We start from the raw sequence: 14,053 nt of genomic DNA, 5'->3' as shown, positions 1-14,053 counted from the left end.
GAACAAGGTGGATTTTAACTGCGGGGGAGTTGATACGTGCATATCTATAGGATATTTATTAATTGGTTTTGATTTACCGTATCTTTAGGATATCTATTTTCTTGTTCATCAAGTAACTAGCATTATAAATAGGTGGCATTGTTATTATTTCAAAGAAACGAATGATGAATATATGAATTTACGTTTCTTTCAGTTTTATTTTAGTATTTTGTTTAAGCTTGAGTTGTCGACGGGATTCTGCCTCTCGGGACTTCTCTTATCTCTTTTATCGTCTCCGGCATCTTGATAAGGGAAATACCCTTATCAAACTACTTTGTATTATACATTAAATAATTTCAGAATTAAGACTTGTATAAGAAAAAAATGAGATGGAGAGAACAAGAAATGGGATATTAGGATATAGTATAACAAATGAAATTATTTAATTGAGTATAACAAAATACCGTGTCACTCCATGCAAGTAATATCATCTTGTTTAACGTTTGCAAATATGTCATCAATCTATGTCAATATCAAAATCTTAATTACTTGCCGAATAAATTAATAATTTTAACAACAAGCCGTGCCACCTAATTACTTCTTTCAAATTTGTTTTAAAAACAACTTTCATTTTATTGTATTGTTCACAATCTTGTTTGTATAGACTTAATCAAAATGAATGGATTGATATGCAAGGAAGCAAATTAAATGACCAAGAATTGTGGATTCCATTTTCTACTAATATTTATCCATTTCTTACGCGGGCAAAAGATTTTCAACTTTAAATAGGGTAATTTAGTCAAGGTCTTGTTCTTTTTCTCCACGTATCTTCAAAGGACTACTACTACACAATATTACTATCAATAATTATAAATTTATAGTACTATAATTAAATCAAAGATGTTACTATATTTTAAGATTTAATAGTTTTTAACTTTATGAAAATATTAATGTACAAAATTCATCAAATAAAAATTTATTTATTTCACTAAAGTTTTAAATAATTATTTTTCCTACGTCACTCAGATAAAATCAAGTCATTTTACCCTCAATTAACATTTAACACAACGGTTCCACTGCTATAAGGGCATTCGTAACGCACCCTTCTAGTATCATGTTTCGGGTGACTGAACACGTAAGAGACGCGTTGTAGGTGTCCTGCCGGACCTTAATTAACTATTGGATTTTACTTTTCTTTTTAGGTACTTAATTTCATTCACCAATTACACTATTAGAGGACTTGTTAATATCGTGTTTACGTCAAACCAAAAAAACATTTGTGAAAATACGAAAATTACGAATTATGTTTATCAATTACTCCCTCCGTCCACGAAAATTTGTCCCAGTTTTCCATTTCCGTTCGTCCCCCAAAATTTGTCCCATTTCACTTTTACCATTTTTGGTAGTGGACCTCATATTCCACTAACTCATTCCTACTCACATTTTATTATAAAACTAATACTTTAAAAGTAGGACCCACAATCCACTAACCTTTTCAACTCACTTTCCATTACATTTCTTAAAATCCGTGCCCGGTCAAACCGGGACGAATTTTCATGGACGGAGGGAGTAATTTTTATTGACTTGTTATAACTTTTAACAGAGCAATAAAAAAAGGGGGCATACGAAGTATATACTTGTCAACTTTGTGGCAAACATATATTATTCCATCAAAACTATATAATATAATAATAAAAAATCGTTTCTTTCAATAAAACGACCAATTCAATTCCTCTAATCTCATGTGAAAATCCTTTGGTCAACGGTCAAACCAATGTGTATGGCAAAAATTTCCATGCTTACATGCATTATAAATACACTCCCAAAAACCTCACATATCAAAATTCAAAAACCAATCCAATTTCCAAAGCCCAAAATTTGTATTTTCTAATAGCTAATAATCTATACCCAATACCAAGATGAAGTTTGTTACATTTTTAGCCATCACGGTACTAGTTTTTTTGCTTATGGTACAGCCGTATGAAGCGACTCGAATTCTAGATGAAGACGAGGAGCAATGGATAACGAAGGGGGGCAAAAATCTACTACTGCCTTCCTTCCAACGGGGGCGACCGACCGGCCCTCCCGCGCCTAGCGGCTGCACGTGGGTCTCCGGTGGCGGGGGGAAGCCATGCACTGCCTCGGTCGGTAGCCGAAACTTTGCTGGTCGATCCCATCCGTCGGTGGCTTACCCCAAGCAAATAGCTCGGTTTGGCATCGCTAAGTGAAAGCGATACAATGTCGAAACTAACAATACCAACAAGATAATTGATTTTTTTTTTTTTAGTTTGATCCATGAATCAACTAAAATGTAATTTGTATTCTCTTCATTCTTTATTATAGGTGTGGATTTTTTTTAAATTGCTTTTAGCAAATACTGTAGTAAAGAATAAATATCGATACCAAAGGAGGGAGAGATTATCAGCTCTTATGTTGGAAGTAGGAATTTGTAATGAAATTAAATAAATGGATTTTTTTGCATATGTTTTATTCCGAATTTGGTTATCTATTGCATACTTGTCACTGGCAGAGTGTAATTTTATATTCAAAACATAATTTCTGATAAATATTATAAGTAAATTTGAAGATCATGAATTTGTTCGATGTCAGTTTTCTAAGATTAATATTCATAAAATACGGCAAAATTATGAGGTTTGGAGATTTGTTAAATTTCTACAACATTTTTGTTTTGATTTAGAAGAAATTTTGTCGAGAAAGTTGTGAAAAATCTTCTTGGATCACTATACGCCTCGGTCATTCCTATTTGTACGTCTTATTTAGTTTGCATTTTCGAATAAAAGGAACATGCGACAATCTTGATCTTGAAATTTCTAAATTTAAATCGGCGGGGTTAATCAAATAATTATGAAAGTCTTAATAGGAGTATATTTCAGTATTACAGGAAACCGAAAAGCTTGACCAAAAAAATTTAAGTTCCATTTTCGCGTATTTCAATGTTGATGCTGCTAGCCTGATATATATGAATGATTTTATTTAAGAGGGACAATTAACACTGCCGCGGATGATCAGACAAAATACTTAATAATTTGATTAAATATAATAATTGTATCATGAATAAAATGAATATTATAAAATTAGTTATGTAAACTTTGACTACGTACAAAGAGTTAACAAATAAACTATATTGATAGTGTTCAGAAGTTCATTTGTTTTAATTAGGGGTATGAAAAAAATCACTTTCGGTGTGCAATGTTGAATTGAATCTTGAATAACACTATATATTAGTGTGCCTATAAATCTATAAGGTTAAAAAATTGGTAATTTTTATAGTCTACTTTTGGATTGAAAGCAAAATTTCGTTTACCTATTCATTTTCTTTTTAATTTCGTTTTCTATTTTCGTCGATAATTATTAGTCAAAACATTAGTTCAATCAACAGTAGACCTAAGCTCAAGTTTTAAAAAGACTGGCGGTAGAAATATTCAAAACAGAGTTAAACTTTTGAATGAAGATACTTGGTCAAATCATTTATGAATTCAAGTCAAATGGAGAAACATTGAAAAATATGTTACTACTAAAAGAAAATAATGGTAAAGCCAGAAATATACCCGAAACTAAGTCATTAGAAATTAAAATTGTTTCAAAAGTGTGATTAATACTTATTTTTAAGACCTATATTTAATGTAAACTAATGAATGCTCAAAGTAAAACTATATGATAACTATATATCAAAGCAAAAACTATTTAAATGGTAGAAAAAGGGAGACACCAAATGAAATCAATAGGGAAACAATGATTCAATATTTGCAGTTGATATTAGCTCCAATGTATTTGTACAGACACAAAGCATCTCTCTATCTCTCTACATGAAATGCTGGAAATAGATCATGATCTCCCCTGGGCAGCTTGTCAGATACAGCCAAGAAAAGTATTCAAACAAAGCAACTCTGCCACCAAAAACCCAAAACATAATTCAAAATCCACAATTACAAAGAAATGTGAAAACATAATGTTAATAATAATTTTACCTATATGCGTCCTTGTATTCGATGTTGTCTGGAGTCAAGATGAAGTCCATGGATGCCATGTGGTACCTCTTCAAAGACCACAAAAAACAATCACACACACAAACATAAACAAACACTCGCAATCTGCACACTATTCTGTTCCATACCTTGAATAGTTGCCATGCAAGGCCATGATCTCCGACAGCATAGTGAGGTTTGCGGCACGGGCACTTCTGTGGGTTGCGTTTAATGGATTCCAGAGCATCGCGCGCAGCAAGCACCCCGTTGCCCATATTCGCATAGCACATGCTTCGCATCGATAGCCACCTCACGTTGTCAGGTTCGAGAAAAACAGCCTACTCATCACACCACCACCAACATTGTTGCACAGACTTAGTTTAGGACAGTTTAACAACAACAATTTGGAAGTAGGGGGAAAATAGATACCTCATTATACCACTTCAATGCAGTGGGATAATCCTCCTTCTCTGAACTACTGTTGCCTAAACCTTCAAGTATTCCCAAGTAACGTTTCTTATATGCCTCTCTCTGCAAGATATGTGGTACAACATACGAGTGAGTGAGTGTGTGTGTGTGAGAGAGAGACCTTAAGTTAAGAGTAATGATGAACTGAATTTCCTCCATAATATGGAGCAGAAGAATGAAAAACTAGTTTCAGACCTTTGTTTTTGCTGGTCCAGAACGATTATACTTCATTATGCCATCAACAGTCCATGTTTGATATCCTGTAAGCTTTGCAGTCAACGGAAACAAAATCGAAACAGCTTTACGATTATCTACCATTGCAGCTTCCTCAATAGCTATTGTGCGACCCTGAAAGTCGTCATTATCAGTGTTGAGTCAGTGCAAGAGGTAAATTAATAGATTACACCAGAAAAAACCAACAAGATTGCTAGGTGAAATATAACCCAGACGAAGTGGAAATATCATAGGTTTAAGACTAAAAATATCATAGGTAGAAACTAACTGTGCATTGTTTATCCGGAGTTGCTCCAGCAGCAATCAAACATTCGAGATATTTCGTGTCCGGTAGTTTTGCTGCATGTGCCAAAGGAGTTAACCCATATAAAAACTTGTCTGGGTCAGCCTTAGCCTACATAGAAAAGGGTGGATACAGAATAAATTTACCAGAGGTATAGTTGCAGATTCTAATGAAATGAAAAGGCGGAGGAAACAAACAGACGAAGGTGATTACGCTACAGCTAAAGAGATCAAATAGCACATTTCAAGCATTAGCATACCTCTTAACACTGCATTTAACACGCATAATAACAAAGTTGAAGTCCATAATAACTTAAGTTTCACCAACATACCTTAATCAGACGCTTCACACATTCATACGAGAGCGCCTTGATTGCTGATATAAGAGGGGAGTCCTGAACTTCTGAAATGTTTGAATTAGGCTGCAAAATATAAAGCACCAAAAGAAACATAAGCATAGTTAGCTGCATCAATCATACAATAATATGCTAACAGAGGCACATATCCTCATTAGTTAAATAGTACATCAATCTCACTGGATTATAACAGTATGACTGGTTACATTTCACCAAATTATACATGATAAATCTATGAAACTCTTTTTCACAATCAAAACTTTTAAAGCAGCAGCAACTGAAATCCTAATACGACAAGTGACACCATGCCAAAATGAAATTTAGACAAGTAACATTTATCGACAAAAGAATGCATCTCAAGGTTGTGCTTGCCAACCTCCGCTCCATATTTCAGCAGCAACTTGATAGACTTGATTTGTCCTCGAGATGCAGCAATTTGTAAAGGTGTTCCATCCACAGAATCTTTCTCCGTAGGAGCACCATTATTCAGCAACAATTCCATAAGGTCCCTGTTATCTGCAACAAACAGTCATTTAGAATTCAACAGAAAAAGGACACTGGCAATTTTTTCTTGACATCACAATCTTCTAAGCAGAAATGGGCCAAAATAAACCTACAGAAACCACTGACCTTTTTGAACTGCATAATGCAACGCAGTGAATCCCTTTTTATTCGCTGCCTGCAGTTGAGCTTTATGGCTGATCAGAAATTCCACAACATTGATGTGTCCCTCTCTGGCAGCTTCTATCAGAGGAGTATCCCCTGAATCAATACACAGAAAAATGTTGCACAACTTAGAGTCACAAAGAATGGAGCAAAAGAAATCAAGAATCCCAAATTATTTCAAATATAACACATTACCAATCCCCAAAACGAAAAAAATTCAAGAATCATATCAAATAGTACAAGTGTTGAAGGAAGATAATTCCAAATTACTTCCACATAAGTATCACAAGAGAGAGAGAGTGAGAACCGCAGTAAGACGGGATATCAACAAAGGCTCCGAAGCGTTCCACTAAGCGTGTGACAATCTCCAAATTTCCCTTTTCAGCAGCGAGATGAATGGCTCTCCGGCCCGTAGCGAAGTCATTGTATAAATCGCAGATTTGCTTTAAGTTTGTTGACTTACCATGTGCCCTTCCAATGGCTGCGATCGCACAACAAAATTTGAACATCTCAGAATAATAATTAAATTGAAGGAAAACAAGACGGCAAAAACACATAAATTAGGGGGGACAAAAATAAAAGATTCCACCCTTGAGTGCTTTTTTGTTTCCATCAGCAGTAGCCTTCAAAATCTCAGCACCTGCCATTTCAATCATCAGAAATGTTGCATAGCAAGAACTAGAAATCATCAGAAACCCTCACACTAACAATGCGTGAAGAAATCAAGCGTATCCAAAAAAATTCAAATACACATTCGATACGGCGAAGAAACAAAATAAAATCAAAATACACACAATCATGCACGAAGAGCTACTTAGATATGCTGAATTGAGCGAAAACGAGAAGGATTTCGCGATGAAAGTACCGATTTGAGTGGGGGAGAGAGCAGCCATGGCTCAAATTTTGATTAGCTGAAAATGCGAAGAAATAACCGCTCCAGCTACTTTATATACTCCAGAAAAGATGCCTAAGGAGTTGTTTGGGATATCAAGAAAAAGGGAGAAATATTTATCGAACTTTTTACGGAGTAACCAAACAGGGCTTAAGCGGTGCAGTTATTTTTATTTATTTAATTATGAAAAGGCGCGAAGTAAACAGAAGCAGGATGGAGACACGTGTTAAGAAGCAAATGTTATACGTAAAATATTTTAATATTGTTTCAAGGTGATATTATTATTCGAAAATTACAACAGAAGTATGGAGTATGAATTTTTTTATATAAAATGAGATATTGTCTTCATTTATCTCGTGGTTATGGTGAGTTGGAAATTCAATTTATTGAATGATGTTCAAGCATCTACATAAGTGACCTTTTCAATTTCAAATTTTAGTTGTCACCTCGATCGTCTAGTTTCAATTTAATCTCTCTTTCACAGTTAAAATTCCTAAACAAATAAGCCAAATTCATAAATTTCGTTATTTATAGAATGACATTTTTCGATATGGTAAGAAAAAATATATAGGAGTATAAATTAAAATCGCTTGCTTCCAAATCATACTTATGTACTAGATCGGTGTCGAAAAAATATATAGGAGTATAAATTAAAATCGCTTGCTTCCAAATCATACTTATGTACTAGATCGGTGTCGTTGTCGAAAGTGGTGTTGAGATTGTCTCGTATAACTTTTGTAGTTGAATACTATTTTGCAAAATAACAATGATGTGGTATATATCTCTATGTTTTGAAAGCGTGAAGATTCAAAGCATGAATGAGGATCAAGCCTTGAATGAAGAACAAGGCATGCAGTGGTGTGCACAAGTGGATAAGAAGAAAATGAAGAAAGCAACTTCGTGCCATGTTGGAATGAGTTGCCAGCTGTACTCACCTACGTGTAAAGAAGTCTTAATGAGTCAAACCTGATATGATCAGATCAAAGATATTAAGATCAGGAGTGCAAGCTGGAATCAGATATGCAACTTTGTCTGCTAGTTGAGATTGGCAGCTAGCCATCAAGGGTTTTAGTTGTTGATTCTAGACTCTTCTAATGTCATGTATAAATACCGAGTTGTATGTAGTTTGTACACAGTTTTTTAAGTTTCATAACATCAATGCAATAGCAGCTCATTCCCTTCATGCTCCCACAAATGTTGTCTCTTCTATTCATGGCTGCTCACCCTACCATTTCTAACATGGTATCAGAGCCTAGGCTATTTTTAAGCCAAAATTGGTCTGAACATATGACCATTTTACGTTTTTTGGTTCTAAACATTATCTTTTGGATTTTTTGGTCCTGAACATATGAAAATTTGATCATTTTGGTCTTCCTTCAACATTTTCGTTAAAAAACGGTCAACAAGTTTAATCCCGATTTGACCTAATTATTTTAATAAATATTTATTTAAAATCCTAAAAACCCAAAAATATTTAACTGTTCTGGAAATTAAACCCGTTGTTATATGGGGATAATTTAACTGTTTTGGATCCATTTCTGAAAAAGAATTTTCAATTCTCATCAACACAAAAGTCTCTGGTTTCCAATTTTCAATTCTTTTCTTCTTCGTTTTGTGGAGTGCCTCAATCCAGATTCTCGTTTTACAACTAATTTGTGAGAACAAGTTAAATGAAGGAGCAAGGAAGAATGATGAAGATGAATCAGTGTGTTGAAGCAGAGTGAAATGAATCCGCGGGTAGCCAATTCAACGATTGCAAAGCTGATTTGATTGATTTTCGGTTCCACTGAATCGGAGTGCAGCAACAATTGAAATCCCTAGCCATGAAACTTTCACGTGTAGACTTGAATTGAGTAGGTCGTAGGAGCAATTGGAAAGACAAAAGGGTAAGTAAAGAGAGGATGGAGCAGCAATCATTGGTTAGCAACGAATACCGATGATGAACATGATAGGACTGAGGTTGGAGAAGGCGTTGAGGGTCGTGTTGATGGTGGATTTGAAGCAATAGAAACTGGAGAAAGAGGTTGTGTGGGAGGGAGTTCGTACGATCAAGCATTTACCCAAAAAGAACTTTAACTCATTTTAACAACAGATAACACCTAAATTCTATAACTAATTCATTCCAGAACCATTTTGTAGCAGTATTCTATTACTACTACTAAATAGATGATACATAACTAAATTCAACAAATAATTCTATAAACAGGGGAGAAGTAAGAGTTAGTGATATGTAGTACTAGAACAATTTTATGGCTTGTAAAAGGAATATGAAGACAACATGATTGAGTGCTAATTGTTCAAACATAGAAGGAATATCTAGTACTCCCAATAAAAGGAATATCAAGCATTCAACATAATTGTTGTGTAGCTAGTCATAAGCCTTGGGAGCATCTGCATCTGGTTTAAACCTCCACTGAAGGAGTTCCCAAGGTATGTTCATGTGACGTTTGACGATTGCTTGGATAGTGGTGGTAGTAGCAGCAGCAGCAGGTTCAACATTTTTCACAGTAAGAGTCAAATATGAGAGAAGGTATGGATAGGAGGTGGTGACAGACTTGGCAACTTCCACAAGCTCGTAAGTTTGGCTTTTATGTGTCAGGCTTTCCTGTTGCAATCATAAATAAACACCACAAATTTGATGGCAAGAGACAAATATAGCATACCATACCATGTCAACATTGATTTCATCCATCGCGACCTTGGCTATCTTATTCACGAATTCAGAAGTGCGATCAGAAGGGAAGAGCAAAAGCTGGCACATAGTCGCCAGCCAAGCAGGGAGAAGCACATCCACATCAAAACCCTACATCATCATTATCAGATATCAAATCAAATCTGAATCAAATTGGATCGGACTTACAAAGCTATCGCGGACTTGAGTGATGTATTTGATAACATCCGTGGTGTCGAAAGGAGGTGCGTCCGTCTTCTTCTTCGACTCATCATCAACATCACTTGACGACCAAGAATCATCTAATCCATAGAAGCTTGTTTCCTCATTGAAGGGATTATGAGGTCCATAGTTTTTCAGAGGATTGAAACCTTCAAATTCGAAACTCTTCTTCTCGAGGTGCTGCAGAATCACACCATCCGTATCTTCGAAAACATCCACCTTCCTTGTTTTCTTCTTATCGTCACCATGGCCACCGGAATCGCTCTTCACTCTTCCCTCAATCTCTTCTCTCTTTCGTTTACCCCACACAACGGAATCTCTTCCTCCAATCGGGGAATTAGGGTTTTCCATAGCAATTGCAATTTCACAAGCTCTCTTGTTCTTTTTTGGGGTAATTACATGTTTCGTTTTGCCCTTACTTTCAATTTACTACCAAAAGTATTAAGATTATCTATTTCATACAAAAAGTTTTACTTAATTTTACAAAAATCCGGAAAGGATCAATTAATTCTTTTCCTAATACTAGGGATATCAATGTAGCCCGTAACCCGTGGGTCAGCCCGAATAGCCCGCCAAATTTACAGGGTTAGGGCTGAAAATTTCTAGCCCGATAAAATTACAGCCCGATTAGCCCGCACCCGATTAACCCGCAACCCGTTAGGACCAGGCCCGAAAACCCGATGGGCTGGCCCAGAAACCCGATAGGATTTCTATCGTTCTATTTGTTTGACTCTAATTCGACAATTCATTGGTTATTTTATAATATAGATTACTAAAAAATTAATTTTATTAACATAATAATAGATATATAAATTAGAAACTTCAAATTCATTAAAAAATATACGTTTAAATATCTAAAACATGCTTTAAAATTTCTTGATTTTATGTTTTATTTTACATAAATCTCAAATATTAGTATTTGGTCATGTTTATGTTTTAGTTTAAGCATATATCTCAAAGTTATCATAATTAAATATTTTACATTTTATAAATATAACTAATTTTCACTATTATTTATTGGATTGAGCGCATGTTAATTTTATCGTTAGCAACCCGATTAGCCCGCTGGGCTAGCCCGAAACCCGAGCTTTTAGGGTTAGGGTTGAACTTTTATAACCCGAAAAAATCACAGCCCGATTAGCCCGCACCCGATTGACCCGCAACCCGAATAGGGTTGGCCCGAAACCCGATGGGCTGGCCCGATTGACATCCATACCTAATACATTTCCTAATCAGCTTGGATCACCTAATACTTTCTCTACTCCATCCTCTACTCCACCCTCAATTATGTTTGTGAGGGGTGGAGTAGAGGATGAATTAGGGAAAGTATTAGGTGATCCGATTGGTTTCCTAATCCACCCCTCACATACATAACATAGTAATGGACCCTACGAGATGTTGTAGGAAAAGTTGTAGGTGATCCTCATTTAAATTCTATTAAATCCCTACTAACACCATTACTTCCAATTACATCATACATACAAAAAGTTTCATCAATGCTTCAAATTTGTACAAAAGTTTAAAATTAAAACTTTCCATTACTCACAAAAATGAAAAACACACAGAAAAAAAATCACCACTCTTCACCATCAAATTAGCGAATTGTCTTTTATTGTCGAAGCTTTCTCATGCAACAATGTAGAATACAACTAAAAAGATATTGAATCTTTTTTGAAAAAATTAAATATTGACTTATTGACGGTTTAAAGCTCAAATTAGCCATTATGGAAAGATGAAATATGGACTTATTTTATATTATGTTCTATAACGAATACAATAAAAATAGAGTATATTGAGAAACAGATTTTTTTTTAAAACTACGATCAATTGGTGGAACAATTGATATTGACTATTATTTTTTTAGAGTGATTAACTTTATTGAATCTCTAATTATTTTTTATTATGATGATAAGTTGGACAAATTATAAACTAATTAACGGTGTTTAAAAATATTTAACAGGATGTATTAATTTAAAACACTAATGTAACTTTTTGTATGAAATATGTAAACTTAATACTTTTTGTACTAAATTGAAATAAAAGTAAAATATTTTGCATGAAACATGTAATTACCCCTTTTTTTTTTTTGAAACGATAATTGACGCTATACATATATGATGTGCACCAAACGGTGTTGTTTAGGGTCTAGGGTAACCTCTGATTCAAGTTTTCCGCTGGTTAGTTTGTTCTTTGGTTTGCAATCCATAATCTCTAATTCTTGCATATTTTCTCTTATATAGGCTAATGAAACAATTATGAAGTCTTCCTAAAAATCTTTTTCATTTAGCAATTTCATATGAAATCAACAAGATCAACATTAGCATGTACAAGTCAAATAAATTGAATAGTAGATAATGTAACAAGGAAAATACACTAAATAAATCTCAATCAAGAAGAAGATAGTGTGTATCAGCACATATCATGAAAGTTCAACTGCTGATTATATAAAATTTAACTAATTGTTTGAATCTATTAAATACTTCTCCAGCTCTCTTGTCCGCTTCTGTCACAACTCCCTTCCGATTAAGCTAACTTCATTACTCCATGCATACATTCTGATCAAGTTGAATCATACATATCTAATACACACATTAATTACTCATAAACACATGCTAAACTGTAACAATATATAGACATGGAATTGAGAATCAAAAGGAATTTTTCTCACACAGGTATGGTGATAGGGTCCTCGATCTAGCAAATCTCGCCGAAGATCATCTCCAATATTTTAGCGTATCTTTTATTATAGTTAATTATGTTTATGCATTTTCTAAATCTTTTATTTTAGTTTCTTGATTAGCAAGACATATGTTAGGGTTTAGGATTCTATATAATAGAATTCTATTGTATTTTCATTCATTGAGAAATAAAGTATAAACATATTATCATTCTCGATTCTGGCAGAAATCGCCCCCTAGCACCTCAACTAGGGTTTATCTTGTTATTCGTAATCGTTCGAGTGATCTATTGCTGATCGATAGGATACAAAAACCTATCAATTGGTGCTTTCATTGAGAGCACTCGAACGATTACGAATAGCAAGATAAACCCTAGTTGAGGTGCTAGGGGCGATTTCCGCCAGAACCGGGAATGAGAATAAGTTTATACTTTATTTCTCAATGAATGAAAATACAATAGAATTCTATTATATAGAATTCTAGACCCTAACATATGTCTTGCTAATCAAGAAACATAATTAAAATAAAAGATTACAAAAGATTTAGAAAATGCATATTTATAATTAACTATAATAAAAGATACGCTAAAATATTGGAGATGATATTCGGCGAGATTTGCTAGATCGAGGACCCTATCATATGGCGTGTAATTCCGTTGAGTTGAACAAAGCTCTCAACAAACGGAAGCACCACTGTATAACCAGTCCCGTTATATTCGCCAAGAGACTTCAACTTTCCAGTGGCTCGATTAAACACCATTATATCATCCAAGTGTATCGAAAAGTACACTAGCTTACCATCCTGCGAAAATCGCAACGGCTCCATACCACCGCGATTATGGCGAGTATGGAAAATAGATTCTCTTGTCCATGATCCAATATCATCCCTCATGATCCAAAGTTCATAGTCACAAATACTAGGACAAAAATATTTATCTCCACGCTCGCAACGTTTATAAGCACATAACAACCCTTTATACTCTATCAAACAAATACGTTCCCCGCGAAAAAATATTTCAGGTAAGGGTAGAGTGGATAAAGCTTCAGTAGTAAAGTTGAAGGCAAGGACGACGTCGTTGGGGGTCTCTTTTGAGCTTGCTGCACAATAATAAACCCGATTTACGCAAGCGGAATCATCCAAATAGATAGAACAAAACTCAAATTCGTTAGTGGATGGTAATGGTATTGGCTTCCAGGAATTAGTTTTTAGCGAATACAAGTGAATGTGGTAACTCGCGTTACCGGTTTGAACAAAATGGATCATTTTGTAATCTTGAGATGTATGGTCAAAAGCCATTCCGAATGATTGACTAAGACATTCAAGGTGAGGTTTCGGTTCCGGTTCCAAAAAGGTCTTAGGGAGGATCTTATACTCACTTGTTGTTGGGTTCCAAAGAGCATTACCCAACTTGAAATCACTAAGATAAAGTAGACCATTAGAGCTACACCCAGTGAACTTATAATTATTCTTCAGAATGGAGGGAAGATACACAAAATATTTGGGTGACATGGTGCCATCCTCTTTAGGGGAAAATGCAATAAAAAATACTGTATGTCGAATTAAGACAAAAAGATCAGGCTCAGGCTTAGGGCGGATGTTTGCCTTCCAAAACAATGATG

General features: G+C 34.8%; 2 protein-coding genes across 4 annotated transcripts; both read right to left on the bottom strand.

Annotated features, from left to right (window-relative positions):
- Window positions 1–3,713: 3,713 nt before the first annotated feature.
- LOC125185409 (ankyrin-1-like) lies at window positions 3,714–6,903 on the bottom strand. The gene is made up of 12 exons (XM_048081931.1): window positions 6,837–6,903; window positions 6,561–6,611; window positions 6,279–6,452; window positions 5,936–6,067; window positions 5,682–5,821; window positions 5,282–5,371; window positions 4,936–5,061; window positions 4,629–4,781; window positions 4,395–4,496; window positions 4,115–4,303; window positions 3,969–4,036; window positions 3,714–3,887 (listed from the first exon to the last, which is right to left on the bottom strand). The coding sequence occupies exons 1-12, from the start codon at window positions 6,862–6,864 to the stop codon at window positions 3,803–3,805; spliced, it is 1,338 nt and encodes a 445-aa protein (XP_047937888.1). The 5' UTR covers window positions 6,865–6,903; the 3' UTR covers window positions 3,714–3,802.
- Window positions 6,904–9,037: 2,134 nt separating this feature from the next.
- Window positions 9,038–10,164, bottom strand: LOC125223441. 3 transcript variants are annotated; one of them, XM_048126589.1, is made up of 3 exons: window positions 9,724–10,164; window positions 9,532–9,666; window positions 9,038–9,468 (listed from the first exon to the last, which is right to left on the bottom strand). In XM_048126589.1, the coding sequence occupies exons 1-3, from the start codon at window positions 10,105–10,107 to the stop codon at window positions 9,232–9,234; spliced, it is 756 nt and encodes a 251-aa protein (XP_047982546.1). In that variant the 5' UTR covers window positions 10,108–10,164; the 3' UTR covers window positions 9,038–9,231. The 3 variants fall into 3 exon arrangements, with proteins under 3 accessions (XP_047982546.1, XP_047982549.1, XP_047982548.1); XM_048126592.1 differs by having other exon boundaries at window positions 9,532–9,615; XM_048126591.1 differs by having other exon boundaries at window positions 9,739–10,164.
- Window positions 10,165–14,053: the final 3,889 nt, after the last annotated feature.

Source organism: Salvia hispanica, chromosome 4 (assembly GCF_023119035.1).
Source record: "Salvia hispanica cultivar TCC Black 2014 chromosome 4, UniMelb_Shisp_WGS_1.0, whole genome shotgun sequence".
Taxonomy (NCBI): Eukaryota; Viridiplantae; Streptophyta; class Magnoliopsida; order Lamiales; family Lamiaceae; genus Salvia; species Salvia hispanica.
The sequence above is the reverse complement of the archived record's forward strand: the minus strand, read 5'-3'. Positions and strand labels throughout refer to the sequence as shown.